Source organism: Balaenoptera physalus (assembly GCF_965194825.1).
Source record: "Balaenoptera physalus genome assembly, chromosome: 1".
Classification (NCBI taxonomy): domain Eukaryota; kingdom Metazoa; phylum Chordata; class Mammalia; order Artiodactyla; family Balaenopteridae; genus Balaenoptera; species Balaenoptera physalus.
Genome location: NC_138882.1, coordinates 33,438,925 through 33,466,242, shown reverse-complemented (window position 1 = coordinate 33,466,242; position 27,318 = coordinate 33,438,925). Strand labels below are relative to the sequence as shown.

Sequence of the window (27,318 nt, the reverse complement as noted above, 5' to 3'; positions counted from 1 at the left end):
CATGGTCCCAGGGGCACAGAGCTGCCAGAGACAGACTCTGGGCAGCTGGAGAGGGCAAGCCACAGAGTCCTAAGCAAGTTCGTCTCTGTGTCCTGTGACAGCTTGACACCATCTGACACCAAGCCATGCTGGAGCCAGGACACTTTCGAAGCTTGCACTGTACGTCAGCACACGGCTTCCTCTCTGTTCCTGGCTCAAAGTCCAGCAGTCGGGGGTCCTGTCAGCTGCCACAGGCAGGCTGTGGGTGGGAGCGGTGGAGTGGGCAGGAGGCTTGCTTGCTGCTGGCTGGGGCCCTGAGGATCAGCAGAAGGATGGAGAGGTGTCTCTCCCTGCCATTGAGATTGGCTTGCTCTAGAGATGCCGGGAGGGGAATGAGAGAGGAGGAGGAGGATGGAGAGGTACTGGAGTCCTGGTGGAGGTGTTCTCCTCTACCCGCCGCTCTCCATGATCCCAGGAGATGATCATGATCCCATGATCTCATCCTTCATGGGAGTCCCAGGTGCCAGCTGCTCTGCAGGCAGCACGGGAACCGGCTGGGCCCTCACAGGGCGGTCAGGGTCTCTGCATGAAACATGCTGCCGAACATCTCCTGCAGGGCCACAGGGAGGAAGTGGGAGGGGGAGAGACAGCATCAGACCTGTTGGGTTCAGAGCGGTCGCAATCGCCAGATGACCCTATGAACCCCTGGCCAGAAAGAGGCATTTTGAGGAAGTGTGTGTGAGTGTGTGCACGTGTGTCTGTGAACCGGGGAGAGGCAGGGTCGGCCTAAGAGGTGAACTGGTACAGAGGTGACAAGAGAAGATGCTTGAAATCTAATTTTGAATCACCTCTGGTGTGCTGTGTGACTTTCACAGGTCCTGCCCTCCTTTTTCGTTCCACTTTCTTCATTAGGTAAAATGAGGGTTGAGATCAGACAATCTCTGAAGTCCTTTCTTGCTCTGATAAGCTATTTTGGTCCTACCCAGGTTTTTGGAATGTGCTGGAGATTCCATGGGGACCCAGAAATCCATCCGCCAAATCTTTGTGGCCCCGGCTCTCTTTCCTAATGCCTCCTGCATGCCCTCAGCACCCCCAGAGACATGTTTAGAGGACCATGGAACTCATACCCAAAAAGAATGGGAAGAGGCACAAAGTGAGATGTTACTTCTTATAGAGCCAGAGCCAAATTTCTCTAAACCTAGTGATCTGGTTTCTTTTAATTCAGGGCATTGGGGTGGGGCTACTTTTCATGTCAGGACCATAGGGCTCTATGTGAAGTAAGACTTCACACCTGCATAGCTCTTAGCTCTTAAAGCCCATCCACGTGCAGTAATACTTGTATCCCTCATGTATCCCTAGAATTCATCTGATCCTACCAGAATGTAAGTTTTCTAAGGGCAGGGATCTTTGTTTTGTTCACTGCTGTGTGCCTACCCTGGGATAGTGTCAAGCAAGTAGTAGGCACTCCATAAATACCAGTTGAATTAACAAGAGAACAAAAGCATCCCCCACTAATCTTGTTAGGTAGATGGGACAAGATATTCCCCATATTTCCCTTATTTTACAATGATAAACACTGGGGCCTGGTGGTATTATGTGGCTTGCCAAAGATCGAGTAGCGAGTGCGTTGGAGAGTTAAGAATAGATATTAGTTATCCAGGACTTGGTCCAGTGACTCTCCCTTCCCCCATGATGCATTTCAGGGAGTGAGAAGAATTAAGATCTCCTACTAAAAGAAAGATGAGAAAGAAACATTGTTGCCTTCAAGGTGACTGCTCTGGCTTGGAGATGGGAGAGCCCAGCCAACACTTTGGGTTTGAGAAGGTCTCCTTCCTTTTCCTCCTGACCCCCAGCCTTCAGCTTACCTGCTCTAAGTCCCAGCAGCTGGGACTGTCCTCCTCCGAATCGTACAAAGAGAGCTCAGGGTCCACTGGAGCCTGGATGGGGGAAACAAGTGCAAAAATGAGCTGCAGTGACTGAATGACGGTCTGGCACAAATGGCAGGCTCCGGGGTGTGGGGGGGCACCATGTGTTCTGATGCATAACTTGCCCTCTTGACCTTTCCCTCACCTCCCTCATTTGCCTCTCAAAATACAGCACAGCTGTGGCTTTCCTCCTCACAGCAGACAGGTGTACATCAGGGTGGGCTTCCTTGGTGGGCATTTCAGAGGCAGGGAAGGTTTACCTAGCTTACAAGGATGACTGGCTAGCTGCCTGACCTGCGGATCCATTTCCCTTCTCTGGGAATCTGTTTCCTCATCTGTAAAAGTAGGATAATCAGACTCACTCTGCTGGTTCTCTACCTCACCATGCTGTTGAAAAGGGTGTGTGTGTGTATCATTTATAGATATGAATATATTCTGTAATAGTTAAATACACAATACATATAATATACATTTTTAAGAATATATAAACTGTAAATACTGGACATTATTTGTGCAATAACGGATGATGAGGATTCTTCTGGAATCTCCCTCTCTTTGCTCTGGTGACAAGGTGCGTGAGGCTAGAAAGGCCGCTGCTCTCACAGTTTCCCTCTGTGTGGTAGGCAGGCGCCAGGCCCCGTGTTTCCCTGGGCAGGCTTTCAGCGCTTAGAACAGATGGCTTCACCCTCATCAGTCTCTTAAAGCGAAGAGCAAATGGTTGCTCTAGGGCCAGAAAAACCTTTCTTATGACCCACAGAGGGCAGAAGAGGTCTGTTTCATGGACTGGGGCACAGAGTCTTGGGAGGCCAAGGGCAGAAGCTGAGCTGGCAAGGGAGCCTGGGAGGTGGCGTCGGCTGGGGATGCCTGGGCAGGGACCCCAGTGGGATGGGCTTTTTTCTGCCTCCCCAGCTTTCTGGAGTGTTATTTGTAGACAGTGTTATTTGTAGCTCATTTGCATACCACTTACTGAGCTAGTAAATTAAATGTCAAGAAGCTGAGACAAAACTCTGATCCACACTCTTCATCCATCACCAGCCTGAAATCTCCAAGCTCTGCTAAATTAAAACAGGCAGGCTTACTCCCCTCCCTTTCCCAAAGCCTCTTGTAGAAAGAGTGAAGGAATAGCAGGGGGGAGCGATGCCAGAATACCAGGCATAACCTGCTATGCTTTGGGTGTTTGTGTGATCTGGAAATTGATATTAATAAGGATTTTGTAATATACAAAACTCGTTCAAGTGACATAAAAGATACAATTATCAGTTAATCTTAAAACCAAAACAAAAGAAAAATCCCGTGGTAGATAATGTTACCTTAGAGTACCCATTCCCCAGATAAGAAAACTGAGATTCAGAAAAGTTAATTGACAGAATTGGTGTTGGAACCCAAACTGTCCTGCTACTTCAGTGACCCAGGGCCTAGGATTCCTCAGGTGCAGGGACCTTACCCCTTGGAAGTTGTGTCCTGGGGCCACTTCCCTGGCCTTTGCCTGGGCAAACAGGACTGCGTCGTGTATGCTGGGAAAGACGTGGTTGCGCTCTAGACACCCATCTTCGAAGACACCACCATGGTTAATGTCATTGTACACCTGGGCTGGAAGGAGGGAAAGATCACCTTCAAAAGGTAACACCGCCGTGGACAGGAGTTGGGGTTGGGGGAGAATGGTGAGGGGGCCTGAAGGAGATGGAGAGAGAGGCCTGAGGGTTGTGCTCTTGCTATATCCTAGCGCCTTCGCATTGGCTTTGCAGTATCATTTATGGACAGCAGAGGGCAACATGAGCTTGAGGATGCTGAACCTTCACCCCAGGGCAGAAGGAAGCAGTTTGATTCAGGGAGTTGGTACTTCGTGGTGATTCGAGTGGGAAAGGCTAAAACGTCTGCCCATTCTGTCCCTTGAGGGTCCGTCCTTCCTATTGTTTACCCAGACCTTTCCTACAATGTCCAGTGTGTGGAAGAGCCCTTATCCCTACCCAATCCTGGACATGATTTCCTGAGGAGTGTCTAGTGAGGGTCGGCGGGAGCCTCTGATTCTAACTCTGGAGCACACGCAGAGCAGGTCACTGCCAGTGCAGACTCTCTTCCTGAATGGAGCCTGCACGGAGCCTGGGCTGTGCTCAGGCCAGCGCCGAAGCTGGCTAGGCCTGCTGGGAGTTGCTGACCCTCCGCGGGAAACGGGGTGTGCAAGTACGTGCCCCTTCCCTTCCTCCTGTGTGTCTGTGTGCTCTTGCTGTGTGTCCGTGTCCCTGCACTCTGCACACGTGCTGATGACGTGAAAGTCCACTGCGATGTGGACATGGTTTGGGGCTGTGTATGTGGGCCCTGGAGACTGTGTGCATATAAAACTGTGTATCTGTGTCTTCCCTGGATAGTTATGGTATATCTGTGTTTTGTGCTTATTCATAGACTTTTGGATTTGGAGAAGATTCCCAAATTTATCTAGTTGGCCTCATTTTATGTAGGTGGCAATCGATCCCTAGACAGATGAAGTGACTTGGCCCAAGATACGTGGCAAATTAGTGGTGGGCAAATTAGAATCCTACTTGTCATTTCTTAACTCCATGATCCCCCCACTCTCTAATTGAGACCCCTAGGATGTTATCTAACCCGGCTGTAGTCTCTTCTAACTTGTGCCCCAAACGCTTATGAGCAGCCAGTAGTTTAGGGGAACATTTGGCTGTTCTCGTTTCTACCCCACTCACTACTCAGCATCCCACCCACCTATTCCCACCCCAGCCCCTTGCCAGCCTTCCAGTCGCCTAAACGTCCTCCTTCTCTTACCATGAATGTTCACCAAGAAGACCTTCACACCGATCCTCCCATAGGTGGAGCTCAGCTAGAGGAGTAGGGAGGGTGTTGGGTAGGGAGACAAAAGGAAAGGAATGTTCTGAGTGGGCCTGAAAACTGATTCACAAAACGCACATCAGAGGGGAAGCCAAACAAATAAGCAGCCCCGAGAGCCCTGGCAGCCAAAGATAAAAATAGCAGCAAAGCACACCACTTCTCCCTGGAGTGCTGGCTGACTGCTTCTCTGGAAAGTGGGTGGACATGGGACTTTGCCAATGAGGCAGCCACTTAAAGTCCCCATGACCCCTTCTTATGGGGCCAGATCTTTTCTTTCAGTAGCTTAGAGTCCTGGACTCCACCTCTTTCCTGACTTCGTGGCTTCAGGCAGAAACTGCAGGGGAGGACCGAGGCCCAGAGAGGCTACTGCTTTGCCCAGCTTCATGCCAGGTCCAGGCTAGGGAAGCAGGTTGAGCCCAGGGCTGGGCATGGAGCCTTCTGTGCACCTGGCTGATGATGCCATCAGCCTATGTGCTCTCTGTACCCCTCGGTTTCTCTGGGCTGCTTCTCTCTGGGCCAGCCTCTGAGGTTTACTGACTCCTTGTCATCGGAAGTGGCCGTTGAAAAGTTATCAGATGGATACATTTATTCAAGGTATCCTGTGAGCTGTGTGTTTGGTCTAAGGATGTGGGGCACTGATATTATGTCTTCTTTCCTCTGTTGGCCAGAACCGGCTGACGCTAGAGTGTCTGGGTGAGTGTGGGAAGGAACGGCAGACCATGAACCAGGGCCAAGCTGAACTCTACTCAGAGGACCCTGGGGTGGGTTCCTGGCAGCCTGAGAGGGAACTTGGGGTGGACTCTGTTACAGAGGGGTGCTAGGACAGGGCGGACCAGCGGGGCCTGCCTTTGGTGTCCCTCCCCAGGCAGGCATTGCCTTGTGCTATCTGGGCCTGCTCTGCAGAGAGCATTCTGTCCTGGTAGCATCTGGGGAAAAGGGATCTTAGGAGCTGTTAGGTTCCTTGGTGAGCTATCTCGCTCAGTTGGTTGAAATGAGGGCTCCAAGGAAAGGGAGTGTAGGAGGGCAGGGGTGACGGTTAGGGTTGGGGGGTGGGCTGGCACTCCCTCCACCCGAGGGCCTCACCTTGGCCAGGGCTTTGATGCCCATCAAGTCCACAAAGCTGACCCCACTCATGTCGAAGATGAGGGTGTGGAAGGTGACAAAGGGTGGGACGCTGGCCAGGATGTCACTGGGCTCAGCAGAGGCCGGGGGCTCACAACTGGCAGCTGTGGAGCTGTCAGGGCTGAAGGTGATGTAGGACACGCTGGCGCCATTAGCAGGCGTCTGGTTGTTGTTGGGGTCAGTTGGGGAGCCATTCTCAAAGTCCTGCTGAAGCTCCTGCAGGGAGACAGTCTGGAGGGCGGGAGTAGGAGGGCAGAGTCAGGGATCATCACACTCAGTCAGACTTTGCTGTGGCTGAAGCTGGGGCAAGGAGCGTGCAGGTGGAGGTAAGTGAACCTGGTGGTGGTGAATATAAGCCCCCAAAAGCCCATAGGACCGGCATCTCCCAAAGCCCCTTCCTTAGGTAGGGCCTGCACGTTTGGTCTCCCACAACCCTTCCAAGAGAGGCACTGAAGCCTCAGCCCACTCTGCTCTGAGAGAAAGGCCCTTTGGAAACAATTGAGTTCCTTTTTTGCATTTATCCATGTCTGCCTTCTTCTCCGCAGAACTCCCACACCTACATCCACCTTGCTAGATCTAGGTTGGCTGGGTACCCCAGGAAATTCACTGCTGCTCCCCGTATGGGGTTGCGCATAAGTCCATGGGCATATCCTATCTTAGCCAGAAAATGAGGACGGGCCGTGGGAGTTCAGTGGTTACCCTAAGAGCTGACAGCTCCTCATCTAAGGAGAAGATGTCCACCAGGCAATACCCACCAGGCAGTGGCCACAGAGACTTGATGTCTTTGACTTCAAGGGTACTGGGAGGTGGGGTACCAGGTAACAAGATCAGAGAGGGCAGGGGAGAGGGCATGGGCTGTTTCTAGCTTCAGTTCACCTTGGTTTTCATAAATAGGGACTTCCTCTGTTGCATGGGCACTGTTCTCCCCTTCTCCTGCCTCTTGAGGTATTTTTGCTTGGCCAGCAATACTTTCTGGGGGTCCACACCTGTCTGTAGGGAGAGAACGGAGAGCAGTCTTAACCTCTACCCTCTTTGGAAGTGGCCTGCTCTCAGCTCCCAGCTCCTTTTCTTGCATCTTCCAGGCACGCTCTGTCCAGCCCCTCTGGTCACCAGAGGACTGAGCCTTACCTTGGCAGTGACCTTTTGCCTGAAGATTTCTGAGTTGGCAAAGTAGAGAGGGGAGCAGTAAGTGATGATCTTTATCCCTTGGATTTCCTGGGCCTGTGACAGGAAGACGCAGCTCAGTTAGCAGCACTATCTTTATTGGCTTTTTTTTTTTTAAAAAAAAACCCTTTTATTTGGGGTGGGGGTAGGGCAAAAGAGGGAGGTCACAAGCTTGGATTACCCACCCTATTATAGGTCTTGGGATTCACATAAATGTCAGTGTCCATGACTTGGGCCAAAGTATAGCCATTTCGACTGGATGAAGAAGGAAAAGAAAAACGTAAGAGAATGCTATTAGCAGATGGGCCTGGAGGGACACTGGGGCTGGGGGTTGGGCAGAGGCAGGCCAAGAGAGGGTCCCTTCCTCACCCTGGGGTTTTTGTGTTTGTCTTTCTGCACTGGAGACATATGCCTGATGGCCTGTGTCTGGGCTATAATTAGAGGGTTGACAGGTAGCTCCTTGACATAGCTCCCAGGCTGGGGCTCAGGGGGGGAGAAAGGGTGGGGAGTAAGCAAGGTGACATGCTTAAATGGCCCTAAAGTCACCAATTCCTGGTTCTGAGTTCTCAAGAAGAGAAGACAGGGTTTCCAGGATATTCAGCATCCTTCCTGCCCTGGCCTGGACCCACTGGTCTGTTTCACTTAACTTTTTTTTTTAAATAAATAAATAAATAAATTAATTAATTAATTAATTTGTGGCCGCATGCGGTCTTCGTTGCTGCACACGGGCTTTCTTTTTATTTGTGGCCAGCGGGGGCTACTCTTCGTTGCAGTGCACAGGCCTCTCATTAAGGTGGCTTCTCTTGTTGCGGAGCATGGGCTCTAGGTGCGCGGGCTTCAGTAGTTGTGGCACATGGGCTCAGTAGTTGTGACTCGAGAGCTCTAGAGCACAGGTGTGGGATCTTCCCGGACCAGGGCTCGAACCCATGTCTCCTGCATTGGCAGGCAGATTCTTAACCACTGCGCCACCAGGGAAGCTCACTTAATGTTTTTATAGCAAGGACGTAGCTGTCCTCTGGCTTGCTGTTCCCTTGGGGTGGGGTTCCATTTGGTCTGGGGTCTAGTAACACCCTTGAAAGGGCACTGAGTCTCACCCACTTGCTTGACTCCTACTTACTCCGGTCCCCCAGCCCTCCAAGACTGTGATGGCTTCCCCTGGGTTTTCAGGATATGGGAAGTCAGGCAGCCCAGCCTGTGCCGAAAGTCCTGGCTGGGCCAGGGTCTCCTTGGGCCTGGTAGCCCCTCCAGTGCCAGGCCCAGAAGGTGACAGTACACAGTGGGCTGGGCCAGGCCTCACATGGGAGCCCTTGGCAGACTGGCCCAGGGGCCCCACTGCTGTGCCTTGTGGGGAGGGGCTGTTACTTACAACTGAGTCTGGAAGATCACAACCAGGATGGAGAAGGCGACACCCACTGCCACACCATACGGCAGGCTCAGGAAGAAGGCAGAGAGGAAGCTCACCACCCAGATGCACTGTGAAGAGAGAGACGTCAAAGCAGGCCTGGGGAGAAAACTGCCCCTTTGGGGAAGTCTTCCTGCATCAGCCAAGGTCATTCTCTGTGAGCACAACCTCAGACCCACCCTTCCCTTTTCACGGCATTTTTGCACTGTTTTATGTAACTGAGCTTTGGTTACACTTGCCCATTTCCCTTAGATTGAGTGTGGCTCCCTCATCTTGTCTGGTTGCTAATAGACAACCCCAGCATACACAGGGAGTCAGGATGGCTCAGTGAGAAGAGTAGGAGTCTTGGGTCAGATATGCCTGGGTTCCAAATTTCATTCTCCTACTTACTAGCTGTGTGATCCTTAGTTGCCTAATTCACAAAGGGGGAATAATAATACCAGCTTCATGAAAGGATTAAAGAGTTAAGGAAGATAAGGTCCTAGCCTAGTGATGGACGCCCAGTGAGTGCTCAGTAAACCTGAGTTCCATTCCTCCATCTGATAGTAAGCTGTGTGCCTGACACGTGCTCAGCTACATTTCCTGATCTGATAGCCTGGGGCCTGGTTGTGTGCGTTGTGGGGCAGGATCGGATGCAGTTTTGACAGTTGTCTCCTGTGGTGTTTTAGAGTCCCCCATGTTCCTCTGAAGGAAATAAATCTGCCCACACTCTTATAGAGAATTGTGAAGATCAGATGGGAACCCAAAGCACTATGTAAATATCAGGAACTATTGTCATAGTGGGGGGGATTGTTGGGATGTGATAAAAGCAGATCTCTCGGGGTGGGAACTGGGACATCATTTTTCTCCCTATCCTCATCCCTCACTCCCTGGGGGACCCCAGATGGACCACTCACTTCTCTGGCTTTAAGGATTTCCTTCTCATACTGGGGAAGTGTACCTTCTCCCCTAGGAGACAGTACAGTCCAGAGGTTTGGAGTCTAAGATTTGGGGTTCCAGTCCTGACTCTACCACTTACTACTTCTGTGGCCTTTGATGTGTTACTAAACCTCTCTGAGGCTTGGTTTCATCATCTTGAAAGAAGGTTAGTAAATCCTTTCTCACAGCTTATGGTGGGGCTTAAGTGGGGATGAGGCAGTGTCATCAATATATGGTAGCCTCATTTCAACTGCCCAGTGGAAGATGCGTTGGGAATGTGACTAATCAAAACAATAAGTCATGTTTGCTGATTGTTTTATGGTTACATGGTGCTTTCCCATTATGATCTCATTTAATCCTCAGAGCCAGTGTGTGACGCAGCCATGACCATCACCCGCATTACAGATGAGGAAACAGAACTCCAGAGAAGTCTGGTAACCTGCTCAAGATCCTGGTCCGCTGGCTTTATGTTCTAGGTTTTTTTGTTTTTTAAAATGATTTCATTTAGCTTTCTTTGGAACTATAAATCATAAAAATAATAATAGCTAAATTTTATTGAACACAAGATACAATTCGACAATGTGCTCCTTACTTGTATTATCTCATTTCATAAGCATCCTGAGGTGGGGGGTAGAGAGTATAAGATACCCATTTCACAGATGAGAAAGCCAAGTCTCAGAGAGGTTAAGGGAATCTCCATTGGTCATAAAGCCAGTGAACAGCTGAGTTAGGATTTGAACATAAGATGTCTCACTCCAAAACCTGAGCTGTTAGCACTCGGTTATGCTAATCAGCGAGCAGCCGACCAGAGGGATCACTGACAGAAGAAATGACAGGGCTGTGGGGTTGGAGGAGGCGGCAAGGGCACAGTGGGTACCCAGAGGCCGCCCAATACCTACACAGTCCAGCTTGCTCTTCCTCCACAGGTAGTAGGGGTCGGCGAGTTGCTTGAGGGAGTTCTTGAGGTTGACAGCAATCAGGGCTCCTAGCACGGCCTGGGGAAGCAGAACATTGTTCCTTGTCACCTGGGGTGTCCACTTTTTCCTGCCCTTCCTGCAAACACCTGACCCTGAAACCTGGCAGGACAGAGTTGCAGTTCTAGAACATCTCTGCTGGCAGAGAGCCCAAATCTTTGCATTCAGTCTTAGGGTTGGAGTGCAGGTGCTAGAGTCATAGAGCCCCTGGCCCCATCTTTGCCCTTCCCCTTTTCCCTCATCCCCACATGGCCCGTGCCTAGAGCCCTCCTAGCCAGGCACCCACACTGACTTGTAAACATTGACTTGGGCGTGGACTCTGAAGTCAGAAGGCTGGAGTTTGTGACCAGCCCTGCACTTGTGAGCCTTGTCACCACAAGCAGATCACCTAGACCCTCTCAGCCTCAGTTTCCCTCACCTGTACAATGGGGAGAGTAAAACCTGCGTTACTACTTCACAGATTGTGACTAGGACAAAGTATGACAATGATGGCACTTTGTAATCTGTAAAGTGCCACACAGCTCTTAGGACCTGCTCTTATTGGAGTCTCTCGCTGGCCTCTGCTCTCGTGCTGTGCTCTTACCTTGGGGAGAGGGTAGAGGTAGGACCCCAGGACCAGCATCGTGATCATCACCACCAGGGAGACGCACAGGCTTGACATCTATTCAGAGAAAGAGTTTGGAAACAGGGCATAGGTGTGAAATTCTCGCTCTTGTTTTGTTTCCAATAGATGCCTTTGGTCAACTGGAGGCTAAGGAGGGGAGAGGAGGGTTGGAGAAGCAGCTGGCCTGGCTTCTCCGGGGCAATTGTTCTGCTACTCCCCCATCCCTCCCACACTCCCCTGGTCCAGCGCTCACCTGGGATTTTCCTCCAGCTCCATCCACAGCCAGAGTGACAGAGAGAGCACAGCAAATGACATGGATTTTAAAGAAGGAGCCGAAGAAGTTGCTGCAGCCCAGGGCGATCATCTCCTGTGGGCACAGGATTGGAAGCTGGGGGTGGGGTGCAGGGTACAGACCAAACACAGTTGTCCTTGCAAGCTGGATCTTGAACTTGAGAGTGACCCTACTGCTATAAAGCCACATACTCCCAATCAAGTAGAAGTCAGCCTTTTGGTGTTAGAGTCCCCCCTCCCCACTAGCAGGCAGCCTTGCTCACCTAAGCCCAGAGCCCCAAAACATCTCTTGCCAGGCCTCTGTGGGCCGCGGCCTGTCCTGCTCAGCCCTGCTGGGGGCGGCCGGACCTACCTGGTTAGAATCCACGTCATAGCCGTGCTTGCTGGCCAGGGTCCGGCCCACAGCCAAGTTGATGACATAGCCCACGACGGCCAGGGAGAAGGCTGTGCCAATCATGTCCTTCCACTGTGAAACCACAGGCAACACGGGAGTGGGAAACCTGCCAAGGAGCCAGAAAGGAGGCAGGGCCCAAGGGTGTGAGGAGAGGGAGGGCACCGCGATCTTCGTCAACCCACAGGGACCGGCTGGGCACCACTCTGTGCCAGGGCCTTTACACGCATTACCCCTTTCAGTTTGAATCCTCAGTACCATACTGCAGGGCCGCTACCATCACTCCCCTTGACAAAGCAAAAATCCGAGGCTTAGAGAACATAACTTGCCTGAGGTCACAGGGCTAGTAAGCGGTAGGGCCTTATTTGTTCACATCCAGATTCTGGACTCTTCACGCGCACTCGTCTGCATATCCGCAGCCCCCAGTGCTGTGGGGCCTTTTCTCCATTGCCTGCTCCAGCTCTGCAGCATAAGCACCTCCCCTCCCCTCCCAAGGCTCAGTGTGGTGCCTGGCACAGAGTAGACGCTCAGTGAATTTTGTTAGTCTTAACGGCTTCCTTTCCACGTGGATAAAAGAGCCAATGTATTAGAGCAAGGCAAAGAACCAGAGAAGGGCTGATCAGAGCGGCTTTGCTTTAACAGCATCCATCAAATGAGACTTCCGCGGGGAGTGTTTCATGACTCACCGTCAGGAAACAGCCAGCATTGTGTGGCTCTTCTCCATAATTAGTAATAGTAATAATTCATAGCTGGTCAGTGTCACAGAGTTTATAATGTACTTTCATAGAGTTCATTTCATCTCTGACTCTGAACCTGGGGGGGTGCAGTGGGTGTGGGGCCAGGCTTCCCAGCCACCTGGACTCACCCTCGTTGGATCTCTCCCACGATCTGCATGTGATACTTTTTGGGCATCTTGCAGCCCCCAGAGATAGCTGTTGCCACCACTACCTGCAAACCCCAAAGTGGAGAATTGGGATTGGCTCTAAGTTGGGGCCAGGGCAGGGGTCCCTCTCAAGCCTTCCCTTTTCTTTGGGGACCCCAGATCCCACTCCCCTGCCTCCTTGAGGGGGGTCAACCTGAGGATCAGGAAGAGTGGGAGCCATATACAGGGGGAAGGAGTGGATTCACCCCTGACTTCTGTCCTGCTGGCTCACAGTGGGCGAGTGGGCGGGGGGCCGGGTGGGTAGAGGGGCTCCCTTGGCTCTGACTGGAGCTGGATTCCTTTTTTCACAGCCTCTCTTGCCTGGGCCCCAGCCCTCCACCCCTGGGCAAGGTCCTTACCACGATCATTTCTGTAGGGATGGGGAAGCGGATCTTGTGCATGAAGCGGGTGTTGAGCTCCTTCACCAGCACCAGGAACACGCTGCTGATGAGGGCGAAGAGGAGCGAGGCGACGTTGGTGTGGGGAAGGTTTTTGCAAATGTCAATGAAGGTCTGTGGGAGAGAGCATCATGCTCTTGGGCTCCCACCCCTTCCTCCCATGCCACTCCCATCCAGCATCTGAGCCAGTGAAGGGGTGTCATCAGCTCTCGCGGAGGCACCAAAGCAGAATCCAGATCCTGCTCAGGATCCCACTTTCCACCACCCTCTCCCAAAGGGCATGTCTGGAGCTCATGCTGGGATGGGAAGGCAGATTCCCTTCGTCTTTCTCTAGAAAGAGTTCAAGCTAAAGGAGGAGGGATGGAGATTAGACACAAGGAAAGACTTCCCAGGCAGGGAGGGGTTGAGGCACTGGAACGGGGAACTGATGGAGAGTGTACCTCTGCTTTTCTGCAGGGTTTAACCACAGAGAGCCTCAGCAAGCCCTCAAGGTCACGTGTTTGACACTCCCTCCCAAAGTGGGAACTTCTTGGAATCCTCTCTGAACTTCTTAAGACAGTGAACTTGGCTCATGTGTCTGCTCAAACCCCTCTCTATTCACAGGGGTGCGTTCCTAGACTCACAAAGACGATGGACCCTGGGCCTGTGTACGAGGGGATGGTCAGTCCGAAGATGTACTTGAGCACGGAGATCAGGATCTGCAGGCCAGCAGCTGTCATGAAGCCCCGGATGAAGGACTCAGAGAGGTAGATGGCCACAAAACCGAACTGCACGAAGCCCAGGCCCATCTGAGAGGAGAGGGGTGGCGGGGGGAGACCAAGATGGGTCAGCAGCTCCCACACCTGCCTGGCTCAAACCCAGGGCTGGAGTTCCGTGCAGCCCTGGGATAGCAGCAGCTCTAGGGAAATGAGTCCATCATGACCTTGTCTTGCCCTCTCCTGCCAGCAGACCTTTAGTCCCTCAGGGCACAGGCCTCTGACACTTCACCTTGTTGGCTCCAGTTTCCTCGTCTGTAAAATGAACCTGGTACTCACCAGTGTTTCCTCTCTCAGTAATTGACACCGCTGCCCACCCAGTTGGCCAACCAAAAACTTGGGAGCCATCATCCCTCACCTCCCATCTCCAATCTATGACCAACCCCTGTTCATTTTGTTCCTGGCAAAAGGTTCCGCAAGTCTACCCCCTCATCTCCTTGGCCTCCACCCTCGTCTAGGACCTTATCACTCTTGCCTGGGCCTCTACATAGTCTCCCAACAGGTCCCCTGCCTTGATTCTCATCTACCTCCCATCCGTCATCTTCTCCATAGTCTGAGTGGTCCAAACCGACTGCCAATCAGACCCAAAGCCACTGCTTGGGGACGGACTTCAGACTTCATTGTCTGGCCCCTGCCTACCTTTCTAGCCTCTTCTCTGGTCCGTTCCCCAAAGGCCCCCTGCCCTCTGGCCGTACCAAACTCCTTGTCTTGCCATTCCCTGGTCAGTTCACACTCTCTTAGGCCTCAGTGCCTTGGGGGTGCTGTTCCCCCTGCCTGGACTGTCCCTTCCATGCCTTGTTCATTTGGTTACTGGTCAACTTCTACTCATCCTTTTAGACTGAGGTCAAATGTCACCTCCTCTCTTTGAGGAGAGGCCTTCCCTGACTTTCTCTTTGGTGTTCCTGAAGCTATTTGTACATAGCTCCATTATGCTGCTGATCTCACTGCCTACACGTTTATCTGTTGATATGGCTACTTCCTCTGCTGGGCTGTGAGCCCCTTGAGAACTGGGCTTCTTTCTTACTTATCTTTTATCCCCAGAGCCTAGCCCAGTTCCTGGCACAGTGAAACAACCAAAAAACATTAACTGAATGAATCAATGAATGAAACCTCTAAGGTTGCTTCCTGCTCTTACATTCTGTCCTGCTGCGTTTGCCTTCATAAAACCTAGCAGAGTCCTTTGCATGTGGTGGAAATGCAATTTATGTCATGCAGGTGATGCCGTGCCTTGGAGCAGAAGAAGCTCCAAGGAGGGGGATAAGCGATGTTAGAGAAACTGGAAGACTGTGCTGGCAGAGAGCTGGGCACTGGAAAGGGTAGTGGAGAGAGGCCAGAAGTCCTTTAGACAGTCATTAGCTCAGGACAGTTTTATTAGGTGTAGATGCTGGTCTTATGCACCTGCTGGAGACAGGTAAGGAGAGATACTCTGAATTTTCAATGTCATTTGTAGCCTTGAAGTGGGGAAGAGGGAGGACGTAGAGCCCTAAGTCAGCTTTAATGTCAAAACTGGGACTCTGAGGCAGGGGCAGGGTGGGCTGGTGCCTTCCTGAGGTGGGGCCCCGGCAGAGATGGAGGCCGCCCCCCTCACCTGGATGATGGCAGTCAGGCAGGCTAACGTTGCTGACACGTGCAGCCTCTCGGCCTCCATGGCCACCGTGTCCACATGGCTCTCATTGGTGGCATTGTTGAAGACCCGGAATTTCGACTCTGGGGCCAGCTGCAGACAGATGTTACCCACCAGGATGCTGATAACGGCAAATGTACCTGTGGTGCCCCACCCAGCCAGCAAAAGTCAGAGGTTTGGACCACACCCGTGGAAACCAGAAAGGGGCCCAGGAATGCTTCCTGGGCCCCATGCCTCCAAGGCTCCACTCCAGCATAACAGTAACCGTTCACATCTAACCCTGATCTACAACTCTTCAATGTGCTTTCACCCCAACTGTTAATATTGTTTTATTGGACACATGAGGAAATGGGCTTGGAAATATAAGCAGAGCCTGCGCCAGAAACAGGCCTTGTGATCAGGCCCTTTTTCTCCACCTCACTTAGCACCGGAGAACTCCATCTGTCCCTGAAGTGGTCTGCTGGGACCAGTCTGGGAGTTAGATGGTAATCTCCCACATCTGTTCAGCACTTTATGGCATTATCTTGTTCCACCAAGTCTTCCCCACATTCCAGGGAGGGAGACCCCACAGGTCATGCTAACTGAGCTCACGGAAGCTAAGTGGCTTCTCCAAGGTCACAGAAGACCTGGGACTGACACTCACAGTGATGGTCCCTCCAGGACCAAGCAGCACCAGCTAGAGGAGAATGCAGATGGGAAATCACCCCAACCCCCTTTGCCACCCACCGCCCATCCTCGTGGTCCAGGTCACCTGCCCGCTGAGAGGGGAGAGGCCTTACCTGGCACCATCTGGTGGATACCCCCCAGGAAGAAGTAGGTCAGGAGGGGGAAGAAGGAGGAGTAGAGGCCGTTGACTGCAGGAAGGTTGGCCAGCAGAGCAAACGCCATGCCTGCAGAAGACCGAGACATTGAACGTCCAGGGGCATGGTTGGGTTATGGGGGTCACAGAGGATGGGGTGGGGAGAGAAATAGGCTTGGCTGAGGGGATCCCCTCACCCTGTGGGACCTGGATGGATCCACCGCTGATGCCGCCAAGAAGGTCAGGGATGATGTAATCTTTGACCTTGTACTTGGGGAGCCAAGAGAGCACGGGGAGCAGCCTGAACACTGTGGTTTTGATCTTGGCCGAGGAACATCTGGAGGGGAAGAGGGCAGGTTTCCAGTCAGCACTGCACAGCTTGGACACTCTGAGCTGGGAATAGATGATAATGTCCTGTTCTTGGTCATTCATCCATCCGTTCACTCATTCATGCAAAATTCAGTGATCACCCACACTACGCGGCAGGACTTTCTCTTGAGAGCCATCACCGTGCCCTGGGCACCAGCTGGAGGTCTTCTGATTGCTGACCGCTCACCTGGCAAGTCTATAAGACTTGGCTTAAAGGCATGGATTTTGTGGTGGCTGAGCCTGCCGAGGTGTCAAGTCCAGCCTCCACCTCAGATGGCCTTTCTCTGGTCTGACTGAACACAGGCCCGGGCACCCTCTTCTGGGCTCCTGCAGCATTGTGTGTACCTTGTGTTGTAATTTCTTGCTTTTCATCTATCTCTCCCACTACACAGTAAACCCAACATGGAGAGAAGTCTGGCTCTCTTGTTCAGCTTTGTATACTTCGTGCATTACACTGGGGTGCTTAGTAAATATCTGTTGAAGAAATGAATGAATGAATGAATAAGTGAAAGAATGGGTCTGAATTGAAACTCAGTCTGAGTGGGGGCTGCTGCCATATTTCTTGGAACTTCCCCCCCAAAGGAAGGCTCCACTGTCCCTGCAGGGTGCACCTCTGCTGACCTACCATCCTTTGTGTGTGATGACTCCAGTGCTGGAGTTCTTTCCCCTGTTAATTCATCAGGAGAGGGAAGAATGGGGAAACTGTTGGTTAACGCAGGGTGGGGAGAGTTGATCCCTCCCCTGTTTGCTGAACACCTTGAAGTCCTTTCATTAGAAACTCAGGAGTGGTAAAAACAAGGGCCTTCAATCTCAAGGGTGACAGCTGGTGGATTGATGACTAGAAGGGGGTGGGAGGCATTTGCTTTTCTTCTCCCAGCTGAGGGAACTCAAATACTCAGGGCCCATCTGGTGACTCACTGGCCCTCTCTGATTAGACCTCCTTTCCTGCCCAGCACCAATTCCTGCTCTTTGCTGTTGCTCAACAATAGTTTCCCTGACACTGGGTCCCCTGGATGTCACCCAAAACTGAAATCAGCACAGACAATGCTTTGTACCCTGTAAAGTCTGGGTAGATTTTCTGTCCCAACCAGCACTTCAAGGAACAGAATCACCATCCCCATCACCATCTGACTCCCTGGTCTCCTCTGCGGTGGGTAGTGCCTCTCCCATCCCTGGGATGGTGGATGGGGAGTTGGACTGGTAGTAAATAGCTTAAAGTATCTCTAAAGGCTTGTCCTAAGAGAGAATCAGGCCTGCAGGAACTCTCTCATGTTTGTTTGTGGCAGGGAAAACTGGACTCGTGAATGGAGAGCTGGGTGGGGAAGAAAAACAACCCACTCGAGGGCTTGTACATGCCCAGCCTTACTTGCAAGCCTGTCATATATTGAGCGAAGCAATCTGAAGCCTGAGAGAAGAACTGGGAACAGATGCCAAACACCCATACAGAGGTTCCAGAAGCCAGACGGGAAGTGGACAGAGAGATTAGTTTTCTAGACATTCATTCATTCATTCATTAAACAAATATTTACTGGAGCACCTTCTGTGTGCCAGGTACTGTTCAAGGCTCTCCTGCCAGCCACATGGGAATTGTTGGCTCCCTGCATCACTTTATGGTATCCATCATCCTAATCTTTTAGGACAACAGCAGATACCCTCATCCCTCCAGTACAGTAACAACCCAAACTTAAACTCTTTGGGCATAAAGACTGGCAGAGCCCACCTGCCTGAGGGACACAGCTGTGGCTATGGTGCCTGGATGCTGGCACCCAAGGTCTTGACTGTAACCGGGCAGAGATGGAGCCTCCCAGGAGACGTAGGGTTGGGCTGGGGCTTTCAGTGGAGACTCAAGTGGGTGATTCCCCCAGTCTGAACCAGTTCCACCTGCATCTCTACTTCAGTCATTGCCAGTGACCTCAATTCAGGTAACTGAATCAGCTGTTTCCCCAGGGGAGTGAGGAAGAGCAAACCAGACCCCGCTGAAGCCTGAGGGAGGTCTGCCAGACGTCTGGGAAGGGGGAAGATAAAGCTCGTAGCCTCAGGCTCCTGGAGCGTGGGTATAGATCACCTTGCGGAGCCCCCTCCTCATAGGCGTGGTTTCACTACCTGCCAGCACAGTTCCAGGGATCTGAGAGAGGAAAGAGCCCAGGGGCTGGTGAGATCACATCCTGGTAGGTACCCTTTAGGAGAGCCCAGGAATTTAGGGGCTGTCTTTGGGCATTGTCTGGACCAGGAGAAGGAAGGAGCATCCAGGGGGGAAAGAGGACAAAGTGCACGGGGGTTGGGGAGGCTTCAGATTTTTCTTGATAAGGAAAGGACAGGAGAAGGGACAGGAGCAGTAAAGGCTCTGCAGCTCCCCACCCCCATATGGTAGCATGCCCTTCTCCAGCTCCCTTAAGATCCCAGGAGAGACTTGAGCGGACTGAGAATACGGCGAGGCCTCATGCAGGGGGTTGGGGATGGTTTACAGCCCTTCTGAGCCTGTGGATGGTCCTTGCTCCCACTCCCCATCCTCCTTGGGGGTCTCAGTAGAGATGAGGTGTAGGATCTCAAATTCAGGGTTCAGAATCTCACCTCCCCGAGGCTTCCCCACGTTCTGTCTTAGGGACACTGGTACTGGAGTCATGCCCTGGTACAGGAAGATTTTGGTGGGGAGTAGAAGAGAGAGGAGTCTGGGCTCTGGGCCACATTACCTGAAGGCATTGCGAAGTTTTTCTCCCAGTGGGTATGTCCGATCCTTCTTCTCAAACTCATCATCGAAGAGGGTGAGGGAGTAGGTAGCTCTGTCTACCACGTAGCGGGGCCTGGGCTGGCTCATATCTGGGACATTTACAAGATTTGGGAGAAGCAGAGTAGGGAAGAACGAGGGGCATCCCTTCCCAGCTCCGGCCTGGACCTTCTCTCTCTAATCCTAGCTCAGCAGACTTTTATTCTGTCTTCCCCGCCCCCAGCCAGCAGGGTGCCTCCCTTCCCTCTTTCAAGTCTTTCCACCAGACTCTCTTCTTTTGGTGGCCTTCCTTCCCAGACACGGATGATGCATACACTCACCCTGGCTGTTTTGCTTGGCACCCAGCACGTGGCTGGCACTCCACACCTGTTACATCACCGTCACCCCCGCTGAACACCAGGCAGAAAGGAGGTGGGAGTGCAAGGGCAGGAGTCACAGCTGGGATTCAGCAGGTTGATCCCCTCCCCCCTCCCCCTTACCACCCTCCCCACATCGTCCCGTGGTGTCCCCACAAGCCCCTCTGCCTCCCTAGACCTCAGTTTCCCTGGCAGAAAGTCTCATACCATTCAGCCGGTCAGCTTGGAAGAAAGAGAGAAAACAGCCTGCCTGGGGGCGGGGGATGGCTGAGGTGACCTCAAGAGGACCCTTCTTAAAGGAACCGCCTAGGACTTCACCAACAGATTTCCCCAGGGGGACAATGGTGTGTTTGGGGAAATCAAGATGGTCTGCGGTGGCTGGCTCTCCCACGGCTTCCTGTGTCTAACCTTTCCCCCACCCTTGTGTACTGGTGCCTCTCCTCCTAGCTTTTTGCGCAACCTTGCTGACGTTCCAGGTGCTGAGCAGGGCAGGACTAAGTGCCAGGGCCCCTGAGGCCCAGAGGAGCTCCCTGCAGGGATCTTTCCCTCCTCCGTCCTCCAACTGCTGGTCTGCTCTCCTGTCCCCTGCCCCCCAGAGCTGGGAGAAGCCCACCTGGAGGACCTCAGAGGAAGAAGGAGGGTGAGGAAAGAGATGGGACAGGCTTAGAGGGAGATTACGTCTGCGAGGTGGGGAGTGTGGGATGGCCGTGGCCAGTTTGGCAAAAGATTCAAGATGGAGTTAAGAGTGAGAAACCACACGGGGGGCTCAGGATGCTCCCCCACTGGCTTCCTAGGGGAGCACCTGGGTGAATGAGAGGTTATCAGAGGGGAGCAGGCTGGTTGATGCCTTTTGTAGAAGAGAATACCGGGGAAGAGGTGGAAAATGCATTAACTAAGGGCCCAGAAATCTGGGTTCTGGTGCTGGCTTTACTGGTGAGGCGGAAGGGGCAGCACTGGCTTTACTGGTGAGGCGGAAGGGGCAGCACTGGCTTTACTGGTGAGGCGGAAGGGGCAGCACTGGCTTTACTGGTGAGGCGGAAGGGGCAGCACTGGCTTTACTGGTGAGGCGGAAGGGGCAGCACTGGCTTTACTGGTGAGGCGGAAGGGGCAGCACTGGCTTTACTGGTGAGGCGGAAGGGGCAGCACTGGCTTTACTGGTGAGGCGGAAGGGGCAGCACTGCCTTTCTGAACCTCAGATTCCTCGTCAGTAAAACTGGGGTACCGTATCCGCCTCACAAGGGTTTTTTGAGGATCAAATGAATAAATGGACAAGAAAGGCCTGTGTAAAATGTAAAGAGTGATGCAAACGTGAGTTGCTGTCGTGGATAAGACTGTGCCCAGGTGGATGAAGGTCAGGCTGGTGCATTCCACTCAGGGGGTCTCAGGACCCTGAGGCCCACCAGGACCTGTAAGCTTGGGCTGGGTGTCTGGCAAAACCCCACGGATGTTACCCAACTGGCAGGGAAGTGGGGGAATGAGCCTGCCCACAGTGTCTGTGCCCAGGCCCTTGCCTGGGCACTTAATATGCACCCAACAAATGCTTGTTGAGTGAATCAATAAATGCTGTTTCAGAGAAGACATGGGCAGAAAAGAATAAGAGCAATGGCACGTGAGACATTTCAGTGGGAGAAGAGAGAGACTGAGTGGCATAAGGTAAACAGCTCAAGCTTTGGAGCCAGAGTGACCTGGGTTCAAAGGTTCAGTTTCTTCATCTGTAAATGGGGATAATAACAGTCCCAGGTGTTTGCCATGAGGATTCAATGAGATCATGGGTGTGAAGTGGCTGGTCTTCCAAGGGCACCCAGTAAATCGTAACGGAGATGATTATTATGATTAAGATAAGAAGGTGCGTCCTTCCTCTTGGGAGAGACTATTCAGAGGCTTCCAGCCCTTTGCCTCCGGTAAGGCAGGTTGGCCTCGCTCCTCCTTCCCCTTTCCACCCTCTCATTGGATCAGGAAGTGTCCGACTTTCTAGGTGCTTTGCCTGGCGGGCCCTATGGGAGCAATAAATGGGGATCGTGACCCTCTGGAAGAATCCAGAGCTCCAGACCGGCTTCAGAGGAAGACTCATCGTTTGGGGAGTCAATGCCTGGCCACCGAACAGACCACTTGTAAAGGAATAGCCAGAATTTTCAAGGGGGCTGAACCAGAAGAGGGAAGAGGAGGCAATGGGAGATCTTGTTTCCATGCTAAGCAGCAGGCAGTGATACCCGAAGCCCCTTCCCAGGCTACTTTCAAAGACTCCGAGTTCTAGTGGTGTGTTTGTGGGGAGAGGGGTTGTCAATGTCTGATCCTACTAAACCTCCTAACCTGGCTCCCCCGCCCCATTCCCCCATTTCCTCAGTGACACCTTTCCCCACCCCGCACACTTCTCCCTGCCTTTTCCCTCCTGCCAGCCTCCACATTCTGTAGTTCATCAAATCCCATTGCTATTTCCTTCCGGTGTCTCTCTCAGGTCTTATCTCACACCTAGACTACTGCATTAGCCCTCTGACCGATTCCCCAGCCCCCACCCCCTGCTCAGAAAACCTCAGCTTCCTCATTTCCAGGAGGATCAAGCCCAGACTCCTTATTCTGGCATGTTCGTCCTTACACCACCTGGCCTTGTTTTGGTGGACTCAGTAGATTTGTAGGTTGGGTCTGCCCACTCCATCCAAGCTGTCCACTCAGCATCCCCTGAGCAAGCTTCCTCAGTTTTCCCTCAGGGGCTCTGTCCACTCTTTCCTCCTTACCTGAGATGCCCTGACTCATTCTGCCTTTTTAGCCCTGCCCCTCCTTAAGACCTGCTAGGTTCCTCCTCCTCCCCTCTCCTCCCTCTCTTCCTTCTCCCTGCCCACCTGTTCCTCTTCTATGAAGACTTTCCTGACCACCCTGGCCTGGGATCTCTTTCTCCTTGAATTTCCTTTACTGGGACCTGTCCAGCCTGTACACCACTGTTGGCTTCCGGGGAAGGGAGGCAGGAAAGGGGGTGATGGTGTTGGAAATTCTTCTGAGAGCGCAGATGAATTTGGATGACGCAGGACTCTTTCTGCCCCTGTGGGCAGGCTTTATACAAATGGGATTAGATGCTAGGGGAGTTCCCTCTTACACAGGCTGACAGAGGAGAGAAGATCCCTTGCTTTACTGGAATGCAAAATCTGCCCCTTTTCCCATACGCTCCTCATCTTATTCCAGAAATAGGGTGTTGGAGGGGAGAAGGCTCTGGGAGCTTTCTTAATCCTGAGTGTGCACTATGTACAAAAATGAGAGCCCAGCAGCCCGTCAGCCTCAGAAAGGCCCAGAGGCAACCTGAGGACTAGGCAAGTCCAATTCTCTCATTTTGTGGATGAGGAAACTGAGTCTTAGAGGTGGGATGGGAACTGAACCAGGCCTTTGACTCCAACTCAAGTGCTCCTGTTGGAAGTGGCCCAGACCTTCCAGAGACAGCCCTGATCCTGCCCTCTGGCATCCCTGAGTGGCATCAGACAACCCTGGTGACCTTCCATCCCAGCCAGTGATACAGGACTTTCGTGAGGGCTCTGCTGGGGGTTCTGACTCCTCTCCTGGCCTTGGCTTTCCCAGGATAGGGACAGACAGAGTGGCAAATCTGCAAGCACGCAAGCTGCCCCAGCTCCTGGTGAGGAGGTGCCCTCGTCATACTTCCTAATTCCAAGAATAGGGGTTGAGGCAGGGTGGGGCTTAGGCGGGGAGGTTACTTCATCCCCAGCCAGTCCTTCAGGTCTAGGAGGAGAGGGGGATGGGACGGAGAGGCGGAAAAGGGTGAGCTGGCAGCGAGGTGGGGGCACCGCCTCTCCTAGATGCTCCCCGCGTTCTCAGAGAGTTCAGGGGCTCCCAGGGACCCCCAGAGAGGGCTCCTACAATGCTAGGTTAGGGGTGGGAAGGTGAAAGAGGGGGCAATAAAGGGAGAGAGGTATAGGGAACGTGAAGACTTGATCCCTAGTTAAACAAACACACAGCCTTGCCAAATGATGTCAGCATGGCTGAAAAAAGTCGAGTGCTCTATTGCCATAGGTGTGTATCACTGGGTCTGGCCTCCCATCAAACGGTGTCAGCCCCTCCACCGCTTACCATCCCCCACCGGATCAGGGATAAATAGCAGGTGCCATGTGACAATATTGAGGAACAAAAGGGTGCCCCTGCCCCCTCCCCCACTGTGGAGGTAAGGAGGGCGGGTCCTGAGTTGCTGGAGAGACCTAGAGGGGGGCCGTGAGGCTTAGGGGAAGTAGAAGGTGAGAAGGGAAGAGGAGAGGTGGGTATATGGCCAATTCCCCAGGCTTGGCAGGGGAATGGGGTCACATCTGGGGCAAGGGGGATCTGGAAGTCTTGCAGAGCTAAGGAGCTGGGGGTGGTAACAAAGGGGAAATGGACTCTGTGGGGAGGGCACAGACCAGAGCAGAAACCCCTCTTGGGCTTCATCAAAATCTTAATTCCCCCACAGTGAACTCATTCAATAGAAAGCCCACTGGAATCTCCTCCAAGTCATATTTCTGACTAGGTCTGTCACATTGCCCATGAGAATACAGTGGGCAGAGATGGGCTTGGGCATAGTGCCCAAGTTAATGCATAGAAAGTCTTGAAATGGTGCCTGGCCACAGTATGTGAGCAACAAATTCAGACTGTTATTATTACTCCAGTTATTCTGGAGGTGTCTCTTCCTTGTTCCTCTGCAACCTAGGCAAGTCACTCTGACTTTCTTGGCCTTCCTTTTCCCATTTGCTTCTACATGCCACACACCCTGCCTTCCCCATGCCCTTGTTCCTCCAAAATTTCCCAGGACTGGTGGGAGGAACAGCAGAAAATCTTTGTAGAAGAGGCCGGACATCTGGGGAGCAGGGAGGCAAGGAACCCGTCTGCAGGGTTTCAGTAGGTCTGGAGGTGATCCTGTCATTGTGGCCCAGGTTGGCTTCCTCCTCAGCGCTGCCGGGTGAGTGAGTGAGTGAGTGTGTGTGTGTGTGTGTGTGTGTGTGTGTGCGATGGGGGGGGGGTGTTCTTTGATGTGCACATGTGCCAGGCACGGGAGCAACCCCAGCTCGGCCAACGCAGCTCGGGCTTCTTATCACTGGTCTCTACCTGGGCGATCGCTGTGTTCTGGGCAGAGGAAAGGTCACTTTCAGGTTTCCCCTTTGCTCTAGCTGCTGATTCCTCCCCGCCTCATCCAGGGTGGGAGCCAGAGGGAAAGGGCCACCTCTGAGTAACAGCGTGGGTGGGATGAGAGCTGGGGATAGGAGAGGAGGGCTGGGGTCTCAGCTGGTGGTCACATCCCTGGCAGGAAGGAGTGAGGGTATAGAGGGCTGTGAATTTCCAAGGCATTTTATCACTACTCCTTTTATTTCTACTGTCCCCATGTTTCTTGGGAAAATTTCCCACCCCCTCTTCACCCCAGCCTAATTCAGTAATGTGAGGGGGGGCATAAGATGTCCCTGAGTTGCCTTCCTGCTCTCTGGCTGTTCTAGGGACTGGTATCCCCTGTAGGGGAAAGAGTCACTGCTACCTGCCCAAATCCCCACTCCTTATCTCTAAGCCTGCTCACCCCTTCCTCTCTGCTCTCCCTGCTGGGGATGGCTGCTGGGCTGAGGAAATAAGCTCCAGCAGAAAGGCACTTTCCAGCAGTGAGACCTGACCAAGGTCATGGGTCCTTGAAATGGACATTTAAGGTTAGATTCCTAGAGGTCTGTAAGGAGACTAGGGTTAGTCTCACTTGGAAGTAGGCGAGTGTACAAGGACCTCAGTAATGGGCCCGCTGCTCTGGTTCAAGGAATGAAGAGCTTGCTCAGTGCTGAGCTGGCCCCTCATTCCCTCAGGGAGCTCACTGGGATCAGGTTTGGGTTGTTTGATCCAGTTCAGCACACGCTCACTAAGTGCCTGGTATGTGCCCATCCCTGGGAAGACTCTGGACATCAAGAGATAAAAAAAAGAGTCCACCTCTACCCCCCCAGGCTTTATACGGTTGAGCATTCCGGACAGTCGACCAGGCTCTGGGGGGTGCCCGGGAAGCCCATCCTGGTGGTGAAGGAGCCATGTGCGCTGGTCTCGGTGCTGCCCAAGGAGGGTCCTGCCAGGTTCTGAACACCAGGGCCAAGGGAAGGATGGGGAGGGCTGTGGGGCTCTGGGAGAGGGGTGTCCATGTGAGTGAAGCCATCGGGAGGATAGCCCTCTCTTGGTCTGCCTTACTTGGGATGCTGTGCCGCCCTGAGGGGCACGGCCTTAAAGCTGCTCTTCCTCCCGGTGCTCAGACCCAGTGGAGTCAAGTGTCATGGGGGGGTGGGTTGTGCTAGAATGATAGAAGATTTGCTTGGCCTAGCCTGGGGAGCCTGTGGGCTGATTTTGAGGAGTGGGGGCACTGCCTGAAGGTGATTTGGGGCCCCTCAGAGCTGCAGGATGAGGAGTTAGGAGGCTGGAAGCCAGTGGAGCTGGCCCCAACCCTGTGAGTTGAAGCATACACCTGGGAGTCAGGTCACTGGGTCCTGCTCCTGCCTGCCTGATGGAGCCAGACCCTTGCTCACCCTCTCCTAATCCTTACTTTCCCCTCCTTCCACCTCCTCCAACCTCTCAGGACTCATGGAGACACTGGGGACACATGCAGCCCATGCAGGGGCCTCGAGCTGGTGGAGAAGCGAACGAGTGAAAGAGGAAGTCTGGGGGGTAGAAGGAGAGGTAGACAGCCACACAGAGCAGGCCGGTGAGCCAAGCATTAAGAGCTTTTGGCTTCCAAGACTTGAAAAGAAAGGGAGAGGTGCAGCCAGCAGCTTCAAAGGCTGGCGCCCCGAGGAAGTTCCAATGTTTTTGTTGTTTCCTCTGCAAAGGAAAGAAGCCCTTGCAAAGGAGCTGGCTGTTTCTCCTCACCTCATTTGGGGGTCCGGCAGACCTCCTCCACCGGAGCTTCCATCCCACAAGCTCCCTTCGGCCCCCTGCCCTGCAGCTGAGGTCCTGACATGGGAGTGAGGACACAGTGGGCTTCTCCGAGGTGAAGGGCTGGGGGCTGCTCTCAGACCCAGGGAGCCCAGAGCCTCCTTCCCACTTGTGCCCAGGTTGGCAAACAGCCACCGCCATGATCGGCTGGTTCCTGTCATCCCTCCTCTCACTGCCCCCGGTGCCCGCCCTCTTCCAGGGATGACCCCCAGCCCAGGGGGTGGGCTGGGTGGGGCTTACCAGTGGGTGAGCAGAGCTGGCTGGGCAGGGCTGCAGGTGTGTCTGGGGAGCGGGCAGCCGAAAGGTGTTCCAGAGGTGTTCGAAAGGGCTCTGCTCAAATAATCCAGGGAGGCGTTTATAAATAACTTTACCTCAGGGCCACAGGGTGAGCCCCGGCTTCCGATTGGCTCAGAGGGGAAGTGGTTTTGAACACTACACCATAGCTAAGCCTGAGGAGATAGGAAAAGGAGATAAGGGAAGAAAGGTCCCAAATGAACAGCCCTTTTTTTGTTTTACCTGAGGAGCAGGGTTGTTTGATGGGAGCTTGGCACTTCCTAAATCCACCCTGAAGACAATAGGTCACATTCAGCGGGGCCCCGGCCTCACAGGCTCCCCCAAGGCGGCCAGCCGAGGCTGAGCAGGGGACAAGGCAGACCCCTCTCCGAGCTTGCGTCCTGTTGCTTATGGGGCTGGGGTCAATCCAAATAGCTTCTTGGACAATGGGACCCATTGAGGCCACCAGGGAGGTGGGGTCCTGGGGCTGCTTGCTTTGAATGTTGGAGGGAGGGGGTTGCTGAAGGGGGACAGTAGACCTCTGAACACCCCTGAGGAAGGCCACAAGCCATGTTTGGGG

General features: G+C 53.1%; 1 protein-coding gene across 20 annotated transcripts; it reads right to left on the bottom strand.

Annotated features, from left to right (window-relative positions):
• SLC26A9 (solute carrier family 26 member 9) lies at nucleotides 1–26,991 on the bottom strand. 20 transcript variants are annotated; one of them, XM_082468185.1, is made up of 22 exons: nucleotides 26,706–26,984; nucleotides 19,521–19,589; nucleotides 19,166–19,292; nucleotides 16,304–16,443; nucleotides 16,087–16,197; nucleotides 15,272–15,447; nucleotides 13,552–13,716; nucleotides 12,890–13,042; nucleotides 12,474–12,556; nucleotides 11,570–11,717; nucleotides 11,180–11,293; nucleotides 10,906–10,983; nucleotides 10,248–10,343; nucleotides 8,395–8,501; nucleotides 7,214–7,283; nucleotides 6,993–7,085; nucleotides 6,741–6,854; nucleotides 5,826–6,095; nucleotides 4,680–4,734; nucleotides 3,349–3,575; nucleotides 1,845–1,916; nucleotides 1–589 (listed from the first exon to the last, which is right to left on the bottom strand). In XM_082468185.1, the coding sequence occupies exons 3-22, from the start codon at nucleotides 19,288–19,290 to the stop codon at nucleotides 542–544; spliced, it is 2,445 nt and encodes an 814-aa protein (XP_082324311.1). In that variant the 5' UTR covers nucleotides 19,291–19,292; nucleotides 19,521–19,589; nucleotides 26,706–26,984; the 3' UTR covers nucleotides 1–541. The 20 variants fall into 20 exon arrangements, 16 of the variants coding, with proteins under 16 accessions (XP_082324311.1, XP_082324314.1, XP_082324305.1 ...); XM_082468188.1 differs by lacking the exon at nucleotides 26,706–26,984 and adding an exon at nucleotides 19,764–20,182; XM_082468179.1 differs by lacking the exons at nucleotides 19,166–19,292; nucleotides 19,521–19,589 and adding an exon at nucleotides 16,663–16,949 and having other exon boundaries at nucleotides 26,706–26,991.
• Nucleotides 26,992–27,318: the final 327 nt, after the last annotated feature.

What these genes read in the sequence shown, in the direction of transcription:
- SLC26A9 (XM_082468185.1), bottom strand. Translation starts at nt 19,290, where the DNA reads ATGAGCCAGCCCAGGCCCCGCTACGTGGTAGACAGAGCTACCTACTCC. An exon ending in GGCAAAAGGTCACTGCCAAG is followed by an intron (nt 6,855 to 6,992) that starts GTAAGGCTCAGT and finishes CTCTCCCTACAG; the next exon opens with ACAGGTGTGGACCCCCAGAA. An exon ending in GCTGCTGGGACTTAGAGCAG is followed by an intron (nt 590 to 1,844) that starts GTAAGCTGAAGG and finishes GTGGCCCTGCAG; the next exon opens with GAGATGTTCGGCAGCATGTT.